This window comes from Ovis aries, chromosome 2, assembly GCF_016772045.2.
Source record: "Ovis aries strain OAR_USU_Benz2616 breed Rambouillet chromosome 2, ARS-UI_Ramb_v3.0, whole genome shotgun sequence".
NCBI lineage: Eukaryota > Metazoa > Chordata > Mammalia > Artiodactyla > Bovidae > Ovis > Ovis aries.
The window spans coordinates 178,358-203,388 of record NC_056055.1 but is presented as its reverse complement, the minus strand read 5'-3'; the positions used below and the strand labels follow the sequence as shown (position 1 = coordinate 203,388).

Sequence of the window (25,031 nt, the reverse complement as noted above, 5' to 3'; positions counted from 1 at the left end):
CTGAAAGTCTCCAAGATCCGTGTCTTGAGGCCCTTCACAGCCACGCCCCCTCCGCCTGTGTTGCTGTACTCACAGTCTCTTTCCTGACTTCCTTGACTGGCTCTGCTGTAAACTCTCTGGAGGCGTGTGTGGCGTCTGGAACAGTTTCCTCCGGCAGGAGTTTATTGCTGCAGGCTTGATGGCTTTCATGGCCTTTTCTATAAGAAATGGCGTCTTCAGTGGGGTGATCTTCCAGGCTTCCATGCTCTTCTCACTCTGGGCATTCTCTTCCACAGCATCAACAGTTCTTTCTGCAGAGCACCGTGTGTAGTGAGCCTGTAAAAGTCCTGATGATCCCCTGATCTAGAGGTCTGAAATAGAGATGTTGTGTTTGAGGCCAGCGACACCGCTTGGTGGTCTGCTCATGGAGCTGAGCTCGCGGGGCTCTTGGGTGGCCAGGGGCATTGTCCAGTGTCAAGAGAACTTTGAAAGGCAGCCCCTGAGTGGCACAGGGCTTCCTGATGTCAGGGACCGAAAGCAGAAAAAGTGTTGTCACGATCCAGGCCTTCTTTTTGCACAACCAAAGGTTGTCAGCTTGTGTTTATCTGTTCCCCTTCTAGGCTGGGGCTTAGCAGTTCTATAGAGGAGGGCAGACTGTGCTTGGAAGAGTAGAGCTTGTCTGTCCCTTCCTGCCTTAAATCCTGGCGCTCACTTCTCTTCCTTACTAATAAATGTCCTTGGTTGCAATTTTTGCCAGAATAGGGTAGTTTCATCTGCATTAAAAACCTGTTCAGGCAAATATTCTTTCTTGTCAGTGATTTTCTTAATGGCGCCTGGGACTTAGCTATTGCCTCTTGGTCAGCAGAAGCTGCTTCTCCTGTTATCTTGATGTTACTTAAGCCCAACTTCTTGCTAAAGTTATCAAAGCAAACTTGGCTGGCATTTAGTTCTCCAATTTAAACCCTTCCCCTTCTTTCTGCTTTAAGCTGTCATATAATGGCTTTGCTTTTTCTCAAATCTTATTAGAGTCTATTGCACCCACATAAAAACTGCATTTGTAATATAAGATAAAAAGGTATTTCAGTGCAGCGTTTCCGTGCCTGTTGGTGTTGCTGCAGCAACAGCTTCTTGGATTTCCTTTCCTCTTTTAGAAACGGTTCTTACACTGAATTCAGTTATGCTGGAATGGTGGGCAGGGGTAGCTGCAGACCTCAGTCTCCACACAGCAAGCAGTTCAGCTTTTGCTTGTAATGACTTTTCTCTGCTTCTTGGGGGCACTTCCAGGGTCACTAGTACTTTTTATGGGTCCCTTGGTGTTAATCAAGGCGTATTATTTTAAACACAATGAAAAACGCACCAGAACCATGGAAGAGAGCTTATCATAGTGACGCACAGCTACTGGAGAGACAGCTTGTCACGTGCAGACGGCTAAGGTCAGCATCCTTGGCAGTTACTCGCAGCCCTCACCGCCTCACCACAGCAGCAGGGGCGGCTGCACAAGCCTTCCAGGGTATGGCGTGTGTGCTCGCGCGTGTGCGTAAGCACGTTCATTCGCGTGGTTAGGACTGAACACTGCAGCTTCACACCTGCTCACGTTTCTCTCCACTGCGAATGGAGGGCTGAGTGTGCGTGCGCACAGTTCTGGTAAATTCTAACTCCTGGCGAAAGGCTTGTGTGTTCCCTACAGTGGCGAATGGCGACACAGAATCGCATCTGCGTAAATCCCATGCATTCGCGACACACACACGCATTTCTAGGCTGTGTGTTTCATCTGAGTTTTTTCAGTGTGTGGCAAATCTCAGGCAAATTTTCCAATGTTATCAGAAAAAATCCGCTTGTGAGTGAACCCACACAGTGCAAACCCACGCTATTCAGTGGTCAGCAGTATATGATAAGCTCTGGGCAGAGGACTCTAAGTGTCAAAGTGCTGCCAAGGTCACAACGCAGGTCCTGCCCTCCCCCTCCGAGTTTTAGGTCCATTTGCCCAGTTGTCATGCCCAGGTGAGACACGAGCGTGAAACCCGACTCACGGCGCCCACACTGAGTCCTGGCTGTGCCTTCAGCTCATCTAAATTTACCTCCTCCAGGAAGATCCTCAGGACCTAGAGCTGCTCTTCACAGCGTGTGTGTGTGTGTGTGTCACAGTGTGTGTGTCTCAGCGTGTGTGTGTGTCACAGTGTGTGTCACAGCGTGTGTGTGTCAGTGTGTGTGTCACAGCGTGTGTGTGTGTCACAGCGTGTGTGTCTCAGCGTGTGTGTGTCTCAGCGTGTGTGTCTCAGCGTGTGTGTGTGTGTGTCAGTGTGTGTGTGTCAGCGTGTATGTGTGTGTCACAGCGTGTGTCTCAGCGTGTGTGTGTCTCAGCGCATGTGTGTGTCACAGTGTGTGTGTCAGCATGTGTGTGTCACAGTGTGTGTCACAGCGTGTATGTGTGTGTCTCAGCGTGTGTGTGTGTCAGTGTGTGTGTCACAGCGTGTGTGTGTGTCAGTGTGTGTGTGTGTCACAGCGTGTGTGTGTCTCAGCGTGTGTGTGTGTGTCACAGTGTGTGTGTCTCAGCGTGTGTGTCTCAGCGTGCGTGTGTGTGTCTCAGCGTGTGTGTGTGTCAGTGTGTGTGTCAGCGTGTGTGTCTCAGCGTGTGTGTGTGTGTGTCAGCGTGTGTGTGTGTCACAGCGTGTGTGTGTCTCAGCGTGTGTGTGTCACAGCGTGTGTGTGTCTCAGCATGCGTGTGTGTGTGTCACAGTGTGTGTGTGTCAGTGTGTGTTTGTGTCACAGCGTGTGTGTGTCTCAGCGTGTGTGTGTGTGTGCGCGTGCTCGTCACTCAGTCGTGTCTGCCTCTGTGCAACCCCATGGACTGCAGCCCGCCAGGCCCCCCTGTCCGTGGGGTTTCCCAGGTGAGAATACTGGAGTGGGTTGATCCTCCAGGGGATCTTCCCGACTCAGGGGTCAAACCTGTGTGCCCTGCATCTCCTGCGTTGACAGGCGTGTTCTTCGCCGCTGAGCCCCGCCCCACGCCCTAAACACACACACGACTTGCTGTGTATCCTGTTCTCTTGGGATGCTGCTTTCTTCCTCCAAAGGGATGGTCTGTTTTTATTTTTATTTATGTTCTGGTAATTGATTTGCTTACACTCTTACTTTCAGTAGCAAGATGTGAGCATTGAATCTTGTTTTAATTTAGATAGGAGTGACCACATAAAACTTGACCTGTGTGAATACTCCAAAATACACAGTGTTTCCAAAATTTCCTCAGTGAGGGAGTAGGTACCTATATGACACCTACATAAAAATCCTGCTAGTCTTCAATATCAGTTACTTGTTGAGCGTCCCTGGTGGCTCAGATGGTAAAGCGTCTGCCTGCAATACGGGAGACCCAGGTTCGATCCCTGGGTTGAGAAGATCATAAAAATCCTGCTAGTCTTCAATATCAGTTCCTTGTCAGTGTAGATTTAAAAGCTACTTAACTTATCTCAAGAAACTCCTCTCAGCTAACGATGGGGAAATGTTGGAGGGTTTGTTTCTCTTGCATATTCTTCCTGAGCAGGTATTTTAGCATCTAGCCTCATTGGTCACGGGTCCCCTGCCGCGCCAGCCTTGGCCTGTCTGTCTGCGGCAGTGACCTCGGTCTTCAGAAGCTTCCTGTTCCGGCAGGGGCTGCGCTCGCTGATTTCACAGTGTGCTTGCCAGCTCATCTGCTCGCCTGGGCACGTTTCTGCAGACTCGGCTCTGCCCACCATCCGCTCTTCCTCCCCCTTTCCTTTTTCAGCTTCAGTGTCTGTTGCTCGATTCCTGTTTCTTTCACATGCCCATCATCTCTTCTCATGTAGCATGTCATGCCTGGTTGCAAACACCTGGTTTTGATTCAATAAAACGAAAGTTTAAAATTTGTATCTATTCTTAACCTTTCATTTTGAATATGACATTACTAAGTGCTTTATTAAAAAACAAAATCTTAATTTCTAATTTCTTATATATCCTCACATATATAATTTTATTTATGTGTATATGTGATTCATAAATGTGTTTTTTGAAAGCATTTTTTTCTTTTTCTTTTAGGAGTCCTTCCCCTTTCCCCATTCTCCTCTGTCCTAAACTGCACGTCACTCTCTCCGATACTCACACCCGCAGACCCATGGGGACAATAGGGATGATGCTTTTCTCCGTGTTCCTACAGTTCCTCTGTATTTTCTCCATGTAGTTCCGCACGCAAGCGTGTGTACAAGCATGTAGACACACACAGACAGGCCCAGTGCTTTGCTGTCATCTCACAGAAATGCTGTTACAGTTTCATGCTTTACTCTAGCTTGTTTGTTCGTGGGATTTACTTGTTCCTTTTGCTCAGTAGCATCTCACGGAAATCCCTGAACCAACTGTGTTCTTGCAATTATTGGATACTTACTCCTCAGTTAATTCAATTCTTTGTAGTGGCTATTGAGTATTCCATCATGCAGCTGGACATATTTTACTCAGCCACTCTCCTACTGATAGATGCTAGCTTTCAGGTTTTCATGCCAAGCAGTGTCACAATTTCTTAAGCTGTCTACAGAATTTCCAGGAACAGACATGATAGGTGAAAGGGTGTATTTTTAAATTTTTAAGAGACTTGGTAGATTGATTTTTTTAAGTTTTTACTACTGCAGAGACTTGTCAGCCATTCCCACCACCTATGCTGCCACCATGTGCACCCCGACAAACACCCACGCTCCTTACTGTGCACACCCCACCCACACCCCCTACTGTGCACACCCCGACAGGCACCTACACGCCCTACTGTGCACACCCCAATCAGACACCCACACTCTCTATTGTGTACACCCTGACAGACACCCACAGTCCCTACTGTGTACACTCCACCTACAAGCCCTACTGTGTACACTCCACCCACACCCCCTACTGTGTACACCCCGACAGACACCCACACTCCCTACTGTGTACACTCCACCTACAAGCCCTACTGTGTACACTCCACCCACACTCTCTATTGTGTACACCCTGACAGACACCCACAGTCCCTACTGTGCACACCCCAATCACACACCCACACCCCCTACTGTATACACCCCGACAGGCACCCACAGTCCCTACTGTGCACACCCCAATCACACACCCACACCCCCTACTGTGTACACCCCGACAGACACCCACACCCCCTACTGTGTACACCCGACAGACACCCACACCCCCTATTGTGTACATCCCAACAGGCACCTACACTCCCTACTATGTACACTCCACCTACACACCCTACTGTGTACACCCCAACAGACACCCACACTCCCTACTGTGTACACCCTGAGAGACACCCACATTCCCTACTGTGCACACCCCAATCACACACCCACACCCCCTACTGTATATACCCCGACAGACACCCACATTCCCTACTGTGCACACCCCAATCACACACCCACACCCCCTACTGTGTACACCCTGACAGGCACCTACACTCCCTATTGTGCACACCCCAACAGACACCCACACTCCCTACTGTGTACACCCATATCAGACACCTACATGCCCTATGTGTACATCCCTATCTGACACCTATATTCCCTACTGTGCACACTCAAAGACCCTACTGTGTACACCCCAATTTGACACCTACACGCCGTACTGTGTACACCCCAATCAGACACCTATATGCCATACTGTATACACCCCAAGACACCAACACACCCTACTGTGTACACTCCACCTACACACCCTACTGTGCACACCCCATCAGACACCTATACTCCATACTGTGTACACCCCAATCAGACACCTACACTCCCTACTGAGTATACCCCTATCACATACCTACACGCCCTACTGTGTACACCCCTATCAGACACCTACACGCCCTACTGTGTACACCCCTATCACACACCTACACGCCCTACTGTGTACACCCCTATCACACACCTACACGCCCTACTGTGTACACTTCTATCAGACACCTACACGCCCTACTGTGCACACTCCTATCAGACACCTACACTCCCTACTGTCTACACCCCAATTAGACACCTACACGCCCTACTGTGTACACCCCAATCAGACACCTACACTCCCTACTGCGTACACCTGTATCAGACACCTACACGCCCTACTGTGTACACCCCTATCACACACCTACACGCCCTACTGTGTACACCCCAATCAGACACCTACGCTCCCTACTGCATACACCTGTATCAGGCACCCACACTGTCTACTGTGAACACCCCTATCAGACACTCACACGCCCTACTGTGCACACTCTACCGCAACATGCCTCACAGTCATCCCTCATCACTGGTGGTGTTGGAGTATCCTGAAGTGTTTACTAGTCTGACAGTTGGTTACATCTCCTTGTTAAGTGACTGTGTTTGTCCCTATTAGTGATTTAAGCATTTTTTTTCATCTTATTGCTGGTGTTTGGAATTTAGTCTTATCTTAAAAGTCTCTATTTCATTGGCTGATTTTTTTCTTGGAATGCCTATTGCATTCAGCTTGCAGGAGTGTCTTGTGTATTAAGGGGCTTCTCGTTTGGACGACAGTTTATTTCTCTAGACGCATCGTTTATTGACCTCAGTTTTCATGTAGTTCATAATCTCTATGAAATATAAAAGTTGGACGTATAGAACTTTCATATATCAACATTTTAACATTTACGTAGAAACATATCTGTCGCTTATTTTTTATGGACTTCGTATTTTGCAGTTGTTGTTACTGAGTCGCTGAGTCATGTCCAGCTCTTTGCAACCCCATGGACTGCAGCACGCCAGGCTCTGCTACCATCGCTATCTCCTGTAGTTTGCTCAGGTTCATGTCCGTTGAGTCAGTGATGCTATCTAACCATCTCATCCTCTGTCATGCCCTTCTCCTTTTGCCTCCAGTCATTCCCAGCATCAGGGTCTTTTCCAGTGAGTCAGCCCTTCAGCTTCAGCATCAGTCCTTCCAATGAGTATTCAGGGTTGACTTCCTTTAGGATTGACCGGTTTGATCTCCTTGCTGTCCAAGGACCCTCAAGGTCTTCTCCAGAGCCACAGTTTGAAAGCATCAGTGTTTTGGCATGGTTAGGGTCTTCTCTCCTGTACATTGCATTCATAGAGTCCTGGGTTTTCTTGAAGTATCTCATTCTTGCCGTTATTAGATTCTTACTCCTCAGCCAATTTAAGAGCATTATACCAATACTCCTCTCAAGTACCAATGCAATTCTGGTAAAGTAATATTATGTACTTATATGAACTCTATGATTTTTTAATATTAATTACAGTAACATTATATATATAAACAAATAAATTTAGCATCTATATGATAATCTTCCTATTTTACCCTTTCCATTTGTTGAGATATTATGTCTTTCCTAAGCTTTCATGGTTTCTGTGCCTTTCTTGTTAAATTCATTTCTAAGTGCTTTGTAATTTTGTTTGCTGTGTTGAATGGAAGACGCTCTCCCATTTATATTCCAGAGTGCTTCTTTCAATAGTTGAGAAAGCCTTAATTTACATATATTTTGTCTTATATGTGGTCACCTACCCTACATCTCTTACTTCTCGTCAGGTTTTAAAAATAGATTCTTGATATTTATACCCTCTTCCCCACCTTGCCAATGCTTATTTCTATGTTTTTATATTCATAAGCCTCTTCGGCCAGTGGCCTTCACGCTGATGCCCCTCTGTCCTTAGGGGTTCACAGAGATGAGAAAGGCATGTGCTTACTCGCTCAGTCCTGTCCAACTCTGTGACCCCATGGAATGTAGCCCGCCAGGCTCCTCTGTCCATGGGATTCTCCGGGCAAGAACACTGGAGTGGGTTGCCATGCCCTCCCCCAGGGGATCTTGGACCCAGGGATCGAACTTGGGCCTCCTGCATTGCAGACAGATTCTTTACCAGCAGGTCCACCAGGGAAGCCCTGAGGGGCACCCAGAGGTTGGGAAAGAGCTCCTGGGCTCAGGTGGCGTGAGATGCAGTTGACAGACGGCCGGTTCCCACTCGTGCTCTTTGTTGAGAACGTGATGTGCATGTTGCCCTCTTTGTCTTCTGTTCTTTCACAGAAGTTTTTTTCACACTTGAATAAGAAAAGCAAACTCCACACTATCTTACTCACACTCCTTCAACATTGTCCCCAAAGTGTAAGGACAATGATACAATTTGAAATATGAAAGCTAATATTACTGTAGTTGGTAAGTCTGATGAGCAGTAAATAATTTTGTAAATTAGATGAATTACATTTTTTTTAGCTTTCAACAAAGCTGAATGGAGACCTAATGGACCGTTGCCTGGATTTACAATGAGAATAGTAATTAATATTATCATTATACATGGATCATTTATAAAATCACATAGCTATCATAAAAATAAAAATTATAGTAGTAATAGTTTATTAATAAGTAATTTATTATTGCTATTGTTTTGATGATAGATCTCTATGAGAATTTTTTTACCTCTATCTAAGAAGGGAAATAAAAAATTCTGTTACATTCTTATAAAATATCTTTCTTGCCCTCTCTAGTTTTTCTAAAAACCAGCTTTCTTAGCATCTATATCCTTAAAAAAGAACACTGAGATACAATTTTATGTTGAAACTATGTCATTCTATAAATAATAGTTATCGTGTGTATATGACCTAAATTCAGGTATGACCTAAATGAAATCCCTTATGATATACAGTGGAAGTAACAAATAGATCAAGGCATTAGATCTGATAGACAGAGTGCCTGAAGAACTATGGACGGAGGTTTGTGGCAGTGTAGAGGAGGTGGTGATCAAAACCATCCTCAAGGAAAACAAAGACAAAGTGATTGTCTGAGGAGGCCTTACAAATAGCTGAGAAAAGAAGAGAAGTGAAGGGCAAAGGAGAAAAAGAAAGATATACCCATCTGAATACAGAGTTCCAAAGAATAGTGAAGAGAGAAAAGAAAACCTTCCTCAGTGATCAAAGCAAAGAAATAGAGGAAAACCATAGAATGGGAAAGACTAGAGATCTCGTCAAGAAAATTAGAGATACCAAGGGAACATGTCATGCAAAGATGGGCTCAATAAAGGACAGAAATGGTCTGGACCTGACAGAAGCAGAGGTACTAAGAAGAGGTGGCAGGAATACACAGAAGAACTGCACGAAAAACATCTTCACGACCCAGATAATCACGATGGTGTGATCACTCACCTAGAGCCAGACATCCTGGAGTTCAAAGTCAAGTGGGCCTTAAGAAGCATCACTATGAACAAAGCTAGTGGAGGTGATGGAATTCCTATTGAGCTATTTCAAATCCTAAAAGATGATGCTGTGAAAGTGCTGCACTCAATATGCCAGCAAATTTGGAAAACTCAGCAGTGGCCACAGGACTGGAAAAGGTCAGTTTTTATTCCAATCCCAAAGAAAGGCAATGCCAAGGGATATTCAAACTACCGCACAATTGCACTCATCTCGTACACTAGTAAAGTAATGCTCAAAATTCTCCAAGCTAGGCTGCAATAATATGTGAACTGAGAACTTCCAGATGTTCAAGCTGGATTTAGAAAAGGCAGAAGAACCAGAGATCAAATTGCCAACATCCGTTGGGTCACAGGAAAAGCAAGAGAGTTCCAGAAAAACGTCTGCTTCTGCTTCATTGACTGCACTAAAGCCTTTGACTGTGTGGATCACAACAAACTGTGGGAAATCCTTCAAGAGATGGGAATACCAGACCACCTGACCTGCCTCCTGAGAAATCCATATGCAAGCAAAGAAGCAATAGCTACAACCGGACTTGGAAGAACGGACTGGTCCCAGATGGGGCAGGAGCACGTCAGGGCTGTATGTTGCCACCCTGTCCGCTTAGCCTGTGGACAGAGTGCATCATGTGAAATGCCAGACTGGATGAAGCACAAACTGGAGTCAAGATTGCCAGGAGAAATGCCAGTACCAACCTCAGACATGCAGATGACACCACACATAGGGCAGAAGTCAAAGAGGAGCTAAAGAGCCTTTTGATGGAAGTGAGAGAGGAGAGTGAAAAAGCTGGATTAAAACTCAGTATTCAGAAACCTAAGATCATGACATCTAGTCCCATCACATCATGGCAAATAGATGGGGAAACAATGGAAACAGAGAGAGACTTTTATTTTCTTGGGCTCCAAAATCACTGTAGATGGTGTCTGCAGTCATGAAGCTAAAAGATGCTTGTTCCTTGGAAGAAAAGCTATGAGCAACCTAGATAGTGTATTAAAAAGTAGAGACATTACTTTGCCAACAAAGTTTCATATAATCAAAGCTATGGGTTTTGTTTTTTTTTCCCAGTAGTCTTGTATGAATGTGATAGTTGGACCATAAAGAAAGCTGAGCACCAAAGAATTGATGCTTTTGAACTGTGGTGTTGGAGGAGACTCTTGAGAGTCCCTTGGACTGCCAGGAGATCAAACCAGTTGACCCTAAAGGAAATCAGTCCTGAATATTCATTAGGAAGACTGGTGCTGAAGCTGAAACTCCAGGACTTTGGCCACTTGATGCGAAGAACTGGCTCACTAGAAAAGACCCCGATGCTGTGAAAGCTTGAAGAATGCAGAGGGAGAAGGGGACGGCAAGGATGAGATGATTGGATGGGTCACTGTTTGATGCACATGAGCTTGAGCAAGCCTGAAAGAAAGTGGAAGGGAAGTCGCTCAGTCGTGTCCGACTCTTTGAGACCCCATAGACTGTAGCCCGCTAGGCTCCTCTGTCCATGGGAGTCTCCAGGCCAGAATACTGGAGTGGGTTGCCATTTCCTTCTCCAGGGGATCTTCCTGACCCAGGGATCGAACCCAAGTCTCCCACATTGCAGGCAGACACTTTAACCTCTAAGCCACGTGCTGCAATCCATGGGGTCACAAAGAATCGGTCACCACTGAGCAACTTAAGTGAACTGAATGGTGTATATGAACCAGTTTTTCAAAGTCTAGTCCACCTGTTGAAATACATTTCAAGTGATGCTTTAATGTTTAGTAAATTAATGAGTTTATAATATTTTTAAAGTTTTGATCAATGTGTGCTTATAATGATCATGATAACTCAATCTATAAGAAATTATTAAATAGATGATTGTGTTATATAAAATAAAGTTTTTAAAATAAATTTAGCACAAATTCTTGTTGTAGAAACTTGCATAAGTTCAGTTCAGTTGCTCAGTCATTTCTGACTCTTTGTGACCCCATGGACTGCAGCATGCCAGGCCTCCCTGTCCATCCCCAACTCCTGGAGTTTATGCAAACTCATGTCCATTGAGTTGGTGATTTCATCCAGCCATCTCATCCTCTGTCGTCCCTTTCTCCTCACACCTTCAATCTTTCCCCGCATCAGGGTCTTTTCAAATGAGTCAACTCTTCATATTAGGTGACCAAAATATTGGAGTTTCAGCTTCAACATCAGTCCTTCCAGTGAATATTCAGGGTGGATTTCCTTTAGGATGGACTGGTTGGACCTCCTTGCAGTCCAAGGGACTCTCAAGAGTCTTCTCCAACACCACAGTTAAAAGTACGATATTAATACACTGGTTAAAAATCTTTGGAACAAATGAAGCGAAAATATGATTTAAAGATTAAAAATGAACAGTATATAATTTCTGACTATTAAAAACATCTTGATTTTCTTTAATGAATGGTGATGGGTTCAGATCATTATCATATTTAGATCCTTTTATCCAAAAAGGGAGTGATACGAATTTTAAGTAATTGACATTAAAATATGCTAAAATTACACCCTTAATCTTACATTTAACAATTTTAGGTATCAGTTTAAAAATACACATATCAATACTTCTTTAAAAATTACTTTAGATGTTAAACAAGCAAGACTGTCTGAAAATCACTGGCTTGGTGATTGCAAATTTTATTATTCTGGTAATTTTGGAAAAAGATGTATCCGTTTTCTGTGAACATGTAATTGCAATGCCATGAGTTGTAATTTATGTGCACGAGGTCATACAGATATTAGACCTTTACTGTCTGCCTTACGTTTGGTCTATTTTCTGTTTATATCCAGGTATTCCTCTTGATTGAAAGAGGATAAAATAATTATATTTCAATCAATTAGAGCGATTTAAAATACCTGCTTATCAAGAACAGTATTTGGCATTCTTGGGTATCTTATATGTGCATGAAGTCGCTCAGTTGTGTCCAGCTCTTTGCGACCCCATGGACTGTAGGCTACCAGGGTCCCCTGTTCATGGGGATTTTCCAGGCAAGAATACTGGAGTGGGTTGCCATTTCCTTCACCAGGGGATCTTCCCAATCCAGGGATCGAACCCGGGTCTCCAGCATTGCAGGCAGACGCTTTACCCTCTGAGCCCCCAGGGAAGCCCTGGTATCTATATACTATATACTAATAAATTTTCTAAATGTTCCCCTCTTATGTATCTGTTTACTTTATGCAGGTAGCAGAAACGAGTATAATCTGTATCCTGAACTTTCCAGCTATCGTGAGAGAGTTGGTAAGTAAAAATGTTTCTGTTTTAAAAGATTTGTAACCATCTTATAATCACAAACCTCCTAACTAATTTGGCAGGTTGTGAAAATATCGATACCTCTTATTTCATTTATAGGAGATTCACGTTACTTTGAGAAGCACTTCATTTAAAACATACTCTGCACAATTGGACTAATCAAACTTGGTGAAGTCAGCAGATAGACTGGACCTGCTTGGGAAAGGGCCACTGGCCCCTGAGGGGTTAGGGGCCTCGACTGCCGTTGAGCAGAAGCGGCCTTGGCAGTGTGACTCTGGGGCTAGCGTCCCTTTTCTCAGACCCTCTGAAGTCTGCACCTGTAGTCTAAGTGCCTGATAAATATTAGAAATATCTCTTAAAAAGCAATGAGGGAAGATAAGAAACAAAGCCCTAAGTGGGATCTGGGCACAGAGGCTCAGACTTACAGCCAGCACTTTTATTCTCTGGGTGTGTGTTCCAAACACTTTACTTCCCATGGCTGGTTGGTTGGTTGGGTTTTGCTTTTATATTTGAGGGTAGCACAAGCTAAATGTTTCAAACAGTAGGTAATAAGTTAATATTAATTTATTTTAGTCCTTTCTCAACATATAAGGGATTTTGAAAAAGAAAATGCAAGGAAAGATTTAAAGTCTATTTTAAAAATAAAGCTTACTTTACATTACTGTGTGAAATTAGTTAAGCTCTTACTAAGGACTTCCTTATGCCAGTCTATCAGCCTTGCAGAGAAAAGTCCCAGCCCTGTGACTCCTTGGTCCTGAGGCTTGAGTTGAAAACCCGTCTGAGCAGGACTCCTGGCCGCCCCGGCTGGCTGTCCTGGCCTTGCCCCAGCTGGCTGTCCTGGCCCTTCCCCGGCTGGCTGTCCTGGGCCTGCCCCGGCTGCGTGGGCACAGCGATGGTTGTCCAGGTGGTATGTGCTTTTGCTTCGCACCTTTGGAAGCTCCTGCTACCAAGTCTTCTGACCTCACGGTAAAATGGGGTGAGCATCCATAGCCCTGTTAACTGAGGTTTTCGTACCTGGAGGTCCAAACCTCCGTGGTCAGCATCCATCACCGCCCCCTGTCCGCCCTCTGACTGGCAGGGGCCCTCTGGGCCTGGCGCATAGCTCTCTGCCAAGGGGCTGTCCTGAGCTGTGTGTGCCTGAGGACTAGGCCCACTCGATGCCAGTGGTGCCCCCTCCCTGAGTGTGACAACCACAGATGCCCTTCGTCTTCTGACTTTGCCGTTTGAGAATCGTGGGTCTCGTGAGCTCTCCTGGCGCCATCCAGCTCACTCGCACTCCTGTAGGGAGATCGCGGTCACCAAGGGCTGTGGACCCCACCTGTATCCTGGGGCATGTGGGTGCCAGGGTCGAGTCAGCTGCCCAGAGCATCACGGCAGCAAAGGCCCACGTCCCATGCGTCCTGGAGGGACCTTCCAAGGGCTGAGGTTCTTCTGAGTCGTGTCCGGGGCCAGATGTGGTGATGCCGCGTGGGTCACATCATGCAGGCTCCACTGAGGAGTAAGATGAGACGGTGGCATCCCGTGGCCGAAGACTTGCTAATTATGAGCTCAGAGCAGCTGCCAGTCACCACAGCCGACTGTAATCTGTTTCCTGTTAAGTATGGCCCTGACTGGGGAGAGAAAGCTAACCTCTATTTGAATAAACTTGAATATTTGGATACAAAGTAGTCAGTTGCTTCAGAGACCCTCCAGATTGTCTCGAAGTGTAGGAATGTAGGTCTTGAAGGCGCGTGTCCTCAGCACCTGGACACTGGCCGTACGGGTGCCCTGTGGGCCTTACTGCCCTGCGCTCCACGGTCGTCTCCCTCCCTGGAAGAGCGGGCCCTCTTGGCTGGCCTCTTCTAATGGATTACGTTGCAGACATTAAACTTCTTCTATGGAAACTGTCCCTACTACTTACAGTAAAGAGGAGCTTTAAGTCATTTTGAGCTTATTGAAGAAAAAGCCAGCAGGGGGACCTGGCACCGAGTGGACGTGAACTGGTCCCTGCTGGGGGCGTCTGCTCTCACCTGAGCCCAGCTCTCTCCTTTGTTTCCTGTGAATGAACTTTCCCAACAACCCCTCACCTCAAGACCCTCCTGCACCCTCCTGGAAGAGAGGGGTTTGCCTGACTGGTGAATGGGTGAGGAGTTTGGCCCGCCTCCGTCTGCCTATCCTGCCCACACCCTTCACCAGCTCTGCCGGCAGCAACCCCTCCCTTCTGCTTCACCTCTGTCCAGAGTGGACGCCAGGAGGAACGCGGAGCGCCAGCCTCCTCCCACCCAGCAGCACCGCCTCGTCCTCTGCTGTGACTCAGAACCCCTGCTTGGCCCTTAGACCCGTTTTTCCTGTTACTGTTTTATCTTTATCTTATTTGGAAGCTGCAATTCAGAGGCAGTTAGACAACCTCCAGCGGGGGGAGGGGCAAACATTGAATCTGGTCTGCAGTCCCTTCTGTCTTTTCTTCAGGTCATAATATCTTTCTTCCTCTAATTATTCATTATAAAATGTATTTCTAAAGCTGCTAAGAACAAATTCAGGGATCATCAGCAACAGATATTCCTATTATTTGTACAGTCTGGATAACTCAGTGACTCCGGAAAATAGTTTGCCTAACCAAACTACAGGGAGGGAACACAGCCCCACCCATCAGCCGGAAATTGGATTAAAGATTTACTGAGCTTGGCCTCTGAAGCATAGCAAGGCCCAGTTTTCCCCACAGCTAGTCCCTCCCATCAGACGCTTCCGCAAGTCTCTTATCCTTCTCCATCAGAGGGCAGACAGACTGAAAACCAGTCACAGAAAACTACCCAAACTGACCACATGGACCACAGCCTGGTCTAACTCAGTGAAACTGAGAGCCATGCTGTGTGGGGCCACCCAAGACGGGCGGGTCATGGTGGAGGGTTCTGACAATATGTGGTCCACTGGAGAAGGGAATGGCAAACGCTTCAGTATTCTTGCCTTGAGAACCCATGAACAGTATGAAGAGACAAAAAGATGGGATACTGAGAGAGGAGCTCCCCAGGTCGGTAGGTGCCCAATATGCTCCTGGAGAACAGGGGAGAACTAGCTCCAGAAGGAACGAAGAGGCGGGGCCAAAGCGAAAACAGTGCCCTGTTGTGGATGTGACCGGTGGTAAAAGTAAAGTCCGATGCTGTAAAGAACAATAGTGCACAGGAGCCCGGGATGCCAGGCCCGTGCATCACAGGAGCCCGGGATGCCAGGCCCGTGCATCATAGGAGCCCGGGATGCCAGGCCCGTGAATCACAGGAGCCTGGGATGCCAGGCCCGTGAATCACAGGAGCCTGGGATGCCAGGCCCGTGAATCCAGGCAGACTGGGAGTGAGCATGACAAGAGTGACATGGACGTTCCAGGAATCAGGGAACTGAAATGGGCTTGAGGGGGCGAATTTAATTCAGATGACTGTTGTATCTACTACTATGGGCAAGAATCCCTTAGAAGAAAAGGAATAGCCATCATCATCAACAAAAGAGTCTTAAATGCAGTACTTGGGGGCAATCTCAAAAGCAACAGAATGATCTTGGTTCATTTCCAAGGTAAACCATTGAGTATCATAGTAATCAAAGTCTATGCCCCAACCACTAATGCTGAAGAAGCTGAACAGTTCTATGAAGACCTACAAGACCTTCTAGAACTAACACCAAAAAAAAAAAAAAAAAGCAAAAGTAATACCTGGAGTAACAGGCAAGTTTGGTCTTAGAGTACAAAATAAAATGGCAAAGGCTAACAGTTTTGCCAAGAGAACACACTGGTCATAGCAAACACCCTCTTCCAACAACATAAGAGATGACCCTATACATGGACATCACCAGATGGTCAATACTAAAATCAGACTGATTATATTCTTTGCAGCCAAAGATGGAGAAGCTCTATACAGTCAGCAAAAACAAGACTGGGAGCTGACAGGGGCTCAGATCATGAACTCGTTATTGCAAAGTTCATACTTAAATTGAAGAAAGTGGGAAAACCACTAGACCATTCGGGTATGACCTAAATCAAACCCCTTTGATGATAAGTGGAAGTGACAAATAGATTCAAGGGGTTAGATCTGATAGAGTGCCTGAAGAACTATGGGTGGAGGTTCATGACATTGTACAGGAAGCGGTGATCAAATCATTCCCAAGAAAATGAAAGGCAAAATGGCTGTCTGACGAGACCTTACAAATAGCTGAGGAAAGGAGAGAAGCAAAAGGCAAAGGAGAAAAGGAAAGATATACCTATTTGAATGCAGAGTTCCAAAAGAATAGCAAGGAGAGATAAGAAAGCCTTCCTCAGTGATCAGTGCAAAGAAATTGAGGAAAACAATACAGTGGGAAAGACTAGAGATCTCTTCAAGAAAATTAGAGATACCAAGGGAACATTTCATGCAAAGATGGGCTCAATAAAGGACAAATGGTATGGACCTAACAGAAGCAGAAGATATTAAGAAGAGGTGGCAAGAATACACAGAAGAACTACACAAAAAACATCTTAATGACCCAGATAACCATGATGGTTTGATCACTCACCTAGAGCCAGACATCCTGGAATGCAAAGTCAAGTGGGCCTTAGGAAGCATCACTATGAACAAAACTAGTGGAGGTGATGGAATTCCTATTGAGCTATTTCAAATCCTAAAAGATGATGCTGGTAAAGTGCTGCACTCAATATGCCAGCAAATTTGGAAAACTCAGCAGTGGCCACAGGACTGGAAAAGGTCAGTTTTCATTTCAAACCCAAAGAAAGGCAATGCCAAAGAATGTTCAGACTACCACACACTTGCAAAATAATGCTCGAAATTCTCCAAGCGAGGCTTCAACAGTATGTGAACTGAGAATTTCCAGATGTTCTGGGTTTAGAAAAGGCAGAGGAACCAGAGATCAAATTGCCAACATCTGTTAGGTAATAGGAAAAGCGGGAGAGTTCCAGGAAAATATCTACTTCTGCTTCACTGCCTACACCAAAGCCTTTGACTGTGTGGATCACAACAAACTGTGGAAAATCCTTCAAGAGATGGGAATACCAGACTACCTTACTTGCTTCCTGAGGAATCTATATGCAGGTCAAGAAGCAACAGTTAGAACTGGACATGGAGCAATGGACTGGTTCCAAATTGGGAAAGGAGTACGTCTAGGCTGTATACTGTCACCCTGCTTATATAACTTATATGCAGAGTACATCATGCGAAATGCTGGGCTGGATGAAGCACAAGCTGGAATCAAGATTGCAGGGAGAAATATCAATAACCTCAGATATGCAGATGACACCACCCTGATGGCAGAAATCAAAGAGGAACTAAAGAGCCTCTTGATGAAGTTGAAAGAGGAGAGTGAAAAAGCTGGCTTAAAACTCAACATTCAGAAACCTAGGATCATGGCATACTATAAAGCAATTATCCTTCCATTAAAAATAAAATAATTTTTTAAGAAGGTAAAATGTACTGATGAATCCAAGTTCAATATATTGAATGCAATTTGAGACTTCTATGGTTGCTGAAGACTCTGTGGCTTAATCTCAGTAGTGATTAAGATTGCCTGGATACAGGCTTCCGAGATTCGAATCTCACCCCCTGGGCAGATTACTTAACATTTGTAGGTCTCAGGTTCATGTTCTGGGAAGTGGCGTGAGAGCTCCCTCCCTGGAAGTGAGGAGCAAGTGTGTCCATCACAGTGCCTGGCTCAAGGACCCGTCGCCGCTCCACTGTGTCCACGCGGAGCGCCGCCTGCACCCTTAATTGAGTAGTTAGTGCTACAGGTGTGTGCGTGTGCTGCAGCTAAGGCGGCTGCAGCTTCCAGAACATCCCCTCGTGTTCCCAGGCACCCTTTTTTACTTGCTGCTGTTCTCTACAGTGCTTGGGAGACAAGAAGGGGGCGGAGGAGCTATTGAGGGCTTTCATTAATTGCGCTTGGTATGTTGAGACTGAGCTTTATGTATGGAAGTCATGGACGCAATTATTGATGAAACCATCTTCAGAGTGACTTCTCCTCTGACGCTGGCTTGGCCGCAGTGAGGCTGCCGCGAGGGCTGTCTGCAGTGCAGCGCTTTTACCTCTCTCCCCAGTGCGGCGCCGTCGCCCGTTTTCATAGTGCGCAGTGACGGCCATTCGTGTTCCTTAATGGTTGTGTAACTGCTTTGATTTATCCAGACTGTATCAAAACTTTATTCTTTTCATGACACACTTTTGCTCTTATTTCTTTAAAATAAATAAGTTAAAAGTAAACACAGTATAAAATATAAAAATATGTAGACCTCTGTTTTATAGATAAAAACTATGCCAACAATATCGCTGATATAATTATGTTAGGTGTTATTAAAGTTATTTCTTTAGGAGAATTCAACTACATGGCACATGCTTTATTAAAAGAACTGTAGCACCATCTTGTGCGAGATACAAATTCAGTGCTTCAGTAAATGTAACTTTATTAGAGTGTTGACTATTTTCGTTTCTTACTAATAGGTCAAGGTCACTTTATTTTTTATGATTATCGTATTATAGATTCAAGCAAGTAACTAGATTTAGAATTTGGTTATATATGCTTTCAATATCTCTGTACTAAGGTGCGTTAAACAAGCATCTAACTGCCTAATTCATGCACAGAATTATATGGAACATGGAAATACCAAATTCCATGTAGCTGAGTACACAGTAAATATGTTTTTTAATCTCTTAAGATTCTGTGCAACTTATAATAGTTAATGTGTGTTGCTCATGTTACCCCCTCAGTCCTCAAAGGTATTTTTTCTGAATACTTGCTGAAGTTCTGATTAAACATCTGCAGGCATGCGTCTTGATGTGCTAATTTGAATTTCATCTCTCTTTTGAAAGACATGAAAGCCGCCATAAATGCCTAGAGGGAAATAAGTGCCACTGATGGCGCAGCAGATGCATCTGAGCTGTGACCCACATCCTCAGTGACCACAGAGCATGGTCCTTAAAGTTAATCTTTTATGATACGATCAACAGTGTAAAATATCAGCTTTTACCCAATAGTATAATTCACTGAAACTACCATGACTCTCCTATTAAAATTGGGAAAACGTAATAATATTATCTTACAGACTAGACAAAATTTAAGCAGTTAGAACCACAGATATTTGCCAAACACATATTTAAGTATATAATAATGTACAGTTTGACTTGTGTAATTTAGGAAATGTTATTTATTTCCAAATATTTGCTCTTTACAAAGAAAAACATAAGGTTAACGATGTGACGAAAAGTCACGGAGACCGTGTGCTCTGGGCTCTGCTGGCCTCCCACACGAGAACCCCAAGCCCTGAGTTGCTGATTTATCTTTTCCGTATACATGCTTCCTGTTTTTCTCATAAAAATGTAAATAAATATTTTTTTCTTGTTTTAGGCAAGTCAAACCAACCCATGGAAGTGACAGCGCTATATTCTTTTGAAGGACAACAGCCAGGAGATTTGAATTTTCAAGCTGGAGACAGAATCACAGTTATATCAAAAACAGATTCTCATTTCGACTGGTGGGAAGGAAAGCTTCGAGGTCAAACTGGCATTTTTCCAGCCAACTATGTTACCATGAATTAAAGTTTATATAATTTTGTTCTTTGAGAATTATAAAAAAATTAGTTCTACACTGGAGGGAATTACTATTCAGTTAAATAATGTTTAGTATAAATGTAAAGACACCTCTGTTTATTCCATAAACTTTTATCCAGTATGTAAAAGATTTTGGTTTTATATATATATGATTAACTTACATATCTTTACTTTCCATTGATTTTTTAATCACATATACTATTTAATAGTTAATATCACATTTTTCTTATGTTCATTTTCAAACACACACTAAACATTTGATTTGGCTATGTATATGGTGACTTGATTGTATCTTGAGAATCTAAGGATTAGGGTATGAATACCACTTCATATATTTGCAGAATGACTGGAAAAGAATAAATCAGCTTAAATGGTATATTAAGTAATACTTGGAGTTGGAGATATTGACTAGAATAGTAATCCTTAAAAATTATCTCTACATCTTCAAAAATTACATATGTATGAAACATTACAAAGAGTTTCAAAGAAATCCAACTATGCATTAAAGAAGATGGCATCTGTTAGCTTCCTTCTCTATGAAGTGATGCTCGCTCATATGTAACAGTAAACTTATGTTGATATGGTTCCATTATCTCTAAATACATATTTTTTAAATGCTAAGTTACTGTCTTGATTTTGTTTTTCTTATTTTCTTTTTGTAACCAGAGGTCTGTGGTTGGTCTGGAGGTTAAAATCCACCTCCACGACTGTGTTGCTAACTTCTTTTTTTTTTTTTTCAGCTTTCTTAACATGTAATTTCTTTGATTGATCGCTGAGGAATGGTTTCTTATCTCTCCTTGCTGTTCTTTGGAACTGCATTCAGATGCTTATATCTTTCCTTTTCTCCTTTGCTTTTCACTTCTCTTCTTTTCACAGCTCTTTGTAAGGCCTCCCCAGACAGCCATTTTGGTTTTTTGCATTTCTTTTCCATGGGGATGGTCTTGATCCCTGTCTCCTGTACAATGTCACAAACCTCCATCCATAGTTCATCAGGCACTCTGTCTATCAGATCTAGTCCCTTAAATCTATTTCTCACTTCCACTGTATAATCATAAGGGATTTGATTGAGGTCATACCTGAATGGTCTAGTGGTTTTCCGTACTTTCTTCAATTTAAGTCTGAATTTGGTAATAAGGGGTTCATGATCTGAGCCACAGTCAGCTCCTGGTCTTGTGTTTGCTGACTGTATAGAGCTTCTCCATCTTTGGCTGCAAAGAATAGAATCAACCTGATTTCGGTGTTGACCATCTGGTGATGTCCATGTGTAGAGTCTTCTCTTGTGTTGTTAGAAGAGGGTGTTTGCTATGACCAATGCATTCTCTTGGTAGAACTGTATTAGCCCTGCTTCATTCTGTACTAAAGCCCAAATTTGCCTGTTACTCCAGGTGTTTCTTGACTTCCTACTTTTGCATTCCAGTCCCCTATAATGAAAAGGACATCTTTTTTGGGTGTTAGTTCTAAAAGGTCTTGTAGGTCTTCATAGAACCGTTCAACTTCAGCTTCTTCAGTGTTACCGGTTGGGGCATAGGCTTGGATTACTGTGATATTGAATGGTTTGCCTTGGAAAGGAACAGAGATCATTCTGTCGTTTTTGAGATTGCATCCAAGTACTGCAATTCAGACTCTTTTCTTGACTCTGAGAGCTACTCCATTTCTTCTAAGGGATTCCTGCCCACAGTAGTAGATATAATGGTCATCTGAGGTAAACTCACCCATTCCAGTACATTTTAGTTCGCTGATTTTGGATGTCAACGTTCACTCTTGCCATCTCTTGTTTGACCATTTCCAATTTGCCTTGATTCATGGACCTAACATTCCAGATTCCTATGCAATATTGCTCTTTACAGCATTGGACCTTGCTTCTATCACCAGTCATATCCACAACTGGGTATTGTTTTTGCTTTGGCTCCATCCCTTCATTCTTTCTGGAGTTATTTCTCCACTGATCTCCAGTAGCATATTGGGCACCCACTGATCTGGGGAGTTCCTCTCTCAGTATCCTATCATTTTGCCTTTTCATCCTGTCCTTGAGGTTCTCAAGGCAAGAATTCTGCAAAGAAATAGAGGAAAATACTGCAAAGAAATAGAGGAAAACAACAGAATGGGAAAATCAGAGATCTCTTCAAGAAAATTAGAGATACCAAGGGAACATTTTGTGCAAAAATGGGCTTGAAAAGGACAGAAATGGTATGGACCTAACAGAAGCAGAAGATATTAAGAAGAGGTGGCAAGAATACACAGAAGAACTATACAAAAAGATCTTCACAACCCAGATAATCACAATGGTGTGATCACTCACCTAGAGCCAGACATCCTGGAATGTGAAGTCAAGTGGGCCTTAGAAAGCATCACTACGAACAAAGCTGGTGGAGGTGATGGAATTCCAATCGAGCTGTTTCAAATGCTGAAAGATGATGCTGTGAAAGTGCTGTACTCAATATGCCAGCAAATTTGGAAAACTCAGCAGTGGCCACAGGACTGGAAAAGGTCAGCTTTCATTCCAATCCCAAAGAAAGGCAATGTCAAAGAATATTCAAACTACTATACGATTGCACTCATCTCACATGCTAATAAAGTAACGCTCAAAATTCTCCAAATTAGGCTTCAACAGTATGTGAACCATGAATTACCAGATATTCAAGCTGGTTTTAGAAAAGGCAGAGGAACCAGAGATCAAAGTGCCAACATCTCTTGAACATTGAAAAAGCAAGAGAGTTCCAGAAAAGCATCTATTTCTGCTTTATTGACTATGCCAAAGCCTTCAACTGTGTGGATCACAACAAACTGTGGAAAATTCTGAGAGAGATGGAAATACCAGACCACATGACCTGCCTCCTGAGAAACCTATATGCACGTCAGGAAGCAACAGTTAGAACTGGACATGGAACAACAGACTGGTTCCAAATAGGAAAAGGAGTGCATCAAAGCTGTATGTTGTCACCCTGCTTATGAGTACATCATGAGAAACGCTGGACTGGAAGAAGCACAAGCTGGAATCAAGAGTGCCAGGAGAAATATCAATAACCTCAGATATGCAGATGACACCACCCTTATGGCAGAAAGTGAAGAGAAACTAAAGAGCCTCTTGATGAAAGTGAAAGAGGAGAGTGAAAAAGTTGGCTTAAAGCTCAACATTCAGAAAACTAAGATCATGGCATCCGGTTCCATCACTTCATGGGAAATAGATGGGGAAACAATGGAAACAATGAGAGACTTTATTTTCTTGGGCTCCAAAATCACTGCAGATGATTCCCGTAGCCATGAAATTAAAAGACACTTGCTCCTTGGAAGAAAAGCTATGACCAGCCTAGACAGCACATTAACAATTAGAGACACTACTTTGCCAACAAAGGTCCGTCTAGTCCAAGCTATGGTTTTTCCTGTGGTCATGTATGGATATGAGAGTTAGACTGTAAAGAAAGCTTAGCACCAAGAATTGATGCTTTTGAACTGTGGTGTTGAAGAAGACTCTTGAGAGTCCCTTGGACTGCAAGGAGATCAACCAGTCCATTCTAAAGGAGATCAGTCCTGAATATTCATTGGAAGGACTGATGTTGAAGCTGAAACTCCAATACTTTGGCCACCTGATATGAAGAACTGACTCATTTGAAAAGACCCTGATGCTGGGAAAGAGTGAAGGCAGGAGGAGAAGGGGACGATAGAGGATGAGATGGTTGGATGGCATCACCGACTCGATGGATGTGAGTTTGAGTGAACTCCGGGAGTTGGGGATGGACAGGGAAACCTGGCGTGCTGCAGTCCATGGGGTCACAAAGAGTCGGACAGGGTTGAGCGACTGAACTGATTTGTCATTTGTTGCTAACTCTTCATCAATTACAATGTTTTCTTATTTAGGAGATACCTAAGTTTTCATTTTGTAAAACCCAACAGCTATATTAGAGTATGTTCATTTTTATTTAAAAAGTGATCCTTTTCCTTTAACTCAGGCTTACATGTAAATATTTGCTGTTTTCTTTCATGTTAGATGATTCCAGTCTTCCATTCAGCATGCCAATACAAAATAAAATTTCCTTTTAATAAGTGTTAGTAACAAAGCAGGTGGTTTTCTAAAGTGGCAAGAAATTGTGAAATTATGTATGAATGACTGATGTTTGAGAAGCGGTTTCTCGGACTGGACGGTTTAGTGCTTTCTGGACTCCGTTTCTGTCCTCATGCTTTGGAAATGCCTTTATATACAAGCGCCGGCGTGAGCATCTGAGGTGCTGCGGTGTTGGCGTTCGTGTCTAGAGTGCAGTTTCCAGTAAACTTCCGCACGGTCTTTGGAGATAACCATGTAAAGAAAGCATTGTTTAAACTGCATCAGAGAACGCGACAAAGACATGACGTGAGAGGAAACCCATGCCGTGAGCCTGTGCTGCAGGCGGGTCCCTGGAGGGGCAGGAGGGAGAGCCTTAGTCTAACGTCGACAAGATTTTGACTGAGAAAAACAGGTTCAGAAGTCCCACAGTCTAGCTGGTGAGTGTGCTCGGCGTGCGGGGCACAGTCGTAGCCGTGCGCGCCCTGGGACTGAACAAACAGGAGGGCCCTGTCTCTCACGTGAAACGAGTTACCAGCTCAGCCGCTGGGAATAAGACGAGAGGGAGCGCCCTCGGTTTGAGGTTGGAGTCAGAGGCACTGACTGTTGCTCACGGCTTTGTGATACGTGTGCAGACAAACGGACACAGCCCGTCCACACCACGTGCTCCCAGCTCTGCACCGAGAGGGCCCCGGAGCCAGGAGCCCCTGCTGTCTGAGCTCACCCAGCCCCCCAGATCCTCATTCTGAAATACCGTGAAAATAGCAATGCCATCTAAATGTCAATGAAAGAGTTGGCCGATGCTGCTATCGGAGATAGGGAAAATACTAGACGAGCCTGAGAAACCTTGTGGGGCCAGAAAGTAAGGAAGAGCTCAGAAAGGGTCTGGGGTGTGGGGATGGCCCAGGCCCTCGCCAAAGAGAGTGCCCAGGGACCAGGGTGAAAAATCTGAGCAGCAAAATAATGAAAGCTTTCTATTATAACTCAGAAAAGAAACACCCAGAGTTCATACTGCTATTACTAACTGAATAAATAAATAAATGGGGAAGAAGGG

The 25,031-nt window shown here is 44.2% G+C and overlaps 1 protein-coding gene across 5 annotated transcripts in view; it reads left to right on the top strand.

Annotated features, from left to right (window-relative positions):
• The window catches only part of SH3YL1 (SH3 and SYLF domain containing 1), a 62,748-nt gene extending 42,186 nt beyond the window's left edge, over positions 1-20,562 (top strand). For all 5 annotated transcript variants that reach the window (XM_042242749.2, XM_027964017.2, XM_042242748.1 and 2 more), the window contains 2 exons: positions 12,326-12,382; positions 19,739-20,562. In XM_042242749.2, the coding sequence (XP_042098683.1) occupies positions 12,326-12,382; positions 19,739-19,929 (248 nt within the window). In that variant the 3' untranslated portion in view covers positions 19,930-20,562. The remainder of the gene's footprint in view (positions 1-12,325; positions 12,383-19,738) is intronic.
• The last annotated feature ends 4,469 nt before the right edge of the window (positions 20,563-25,031 follow it).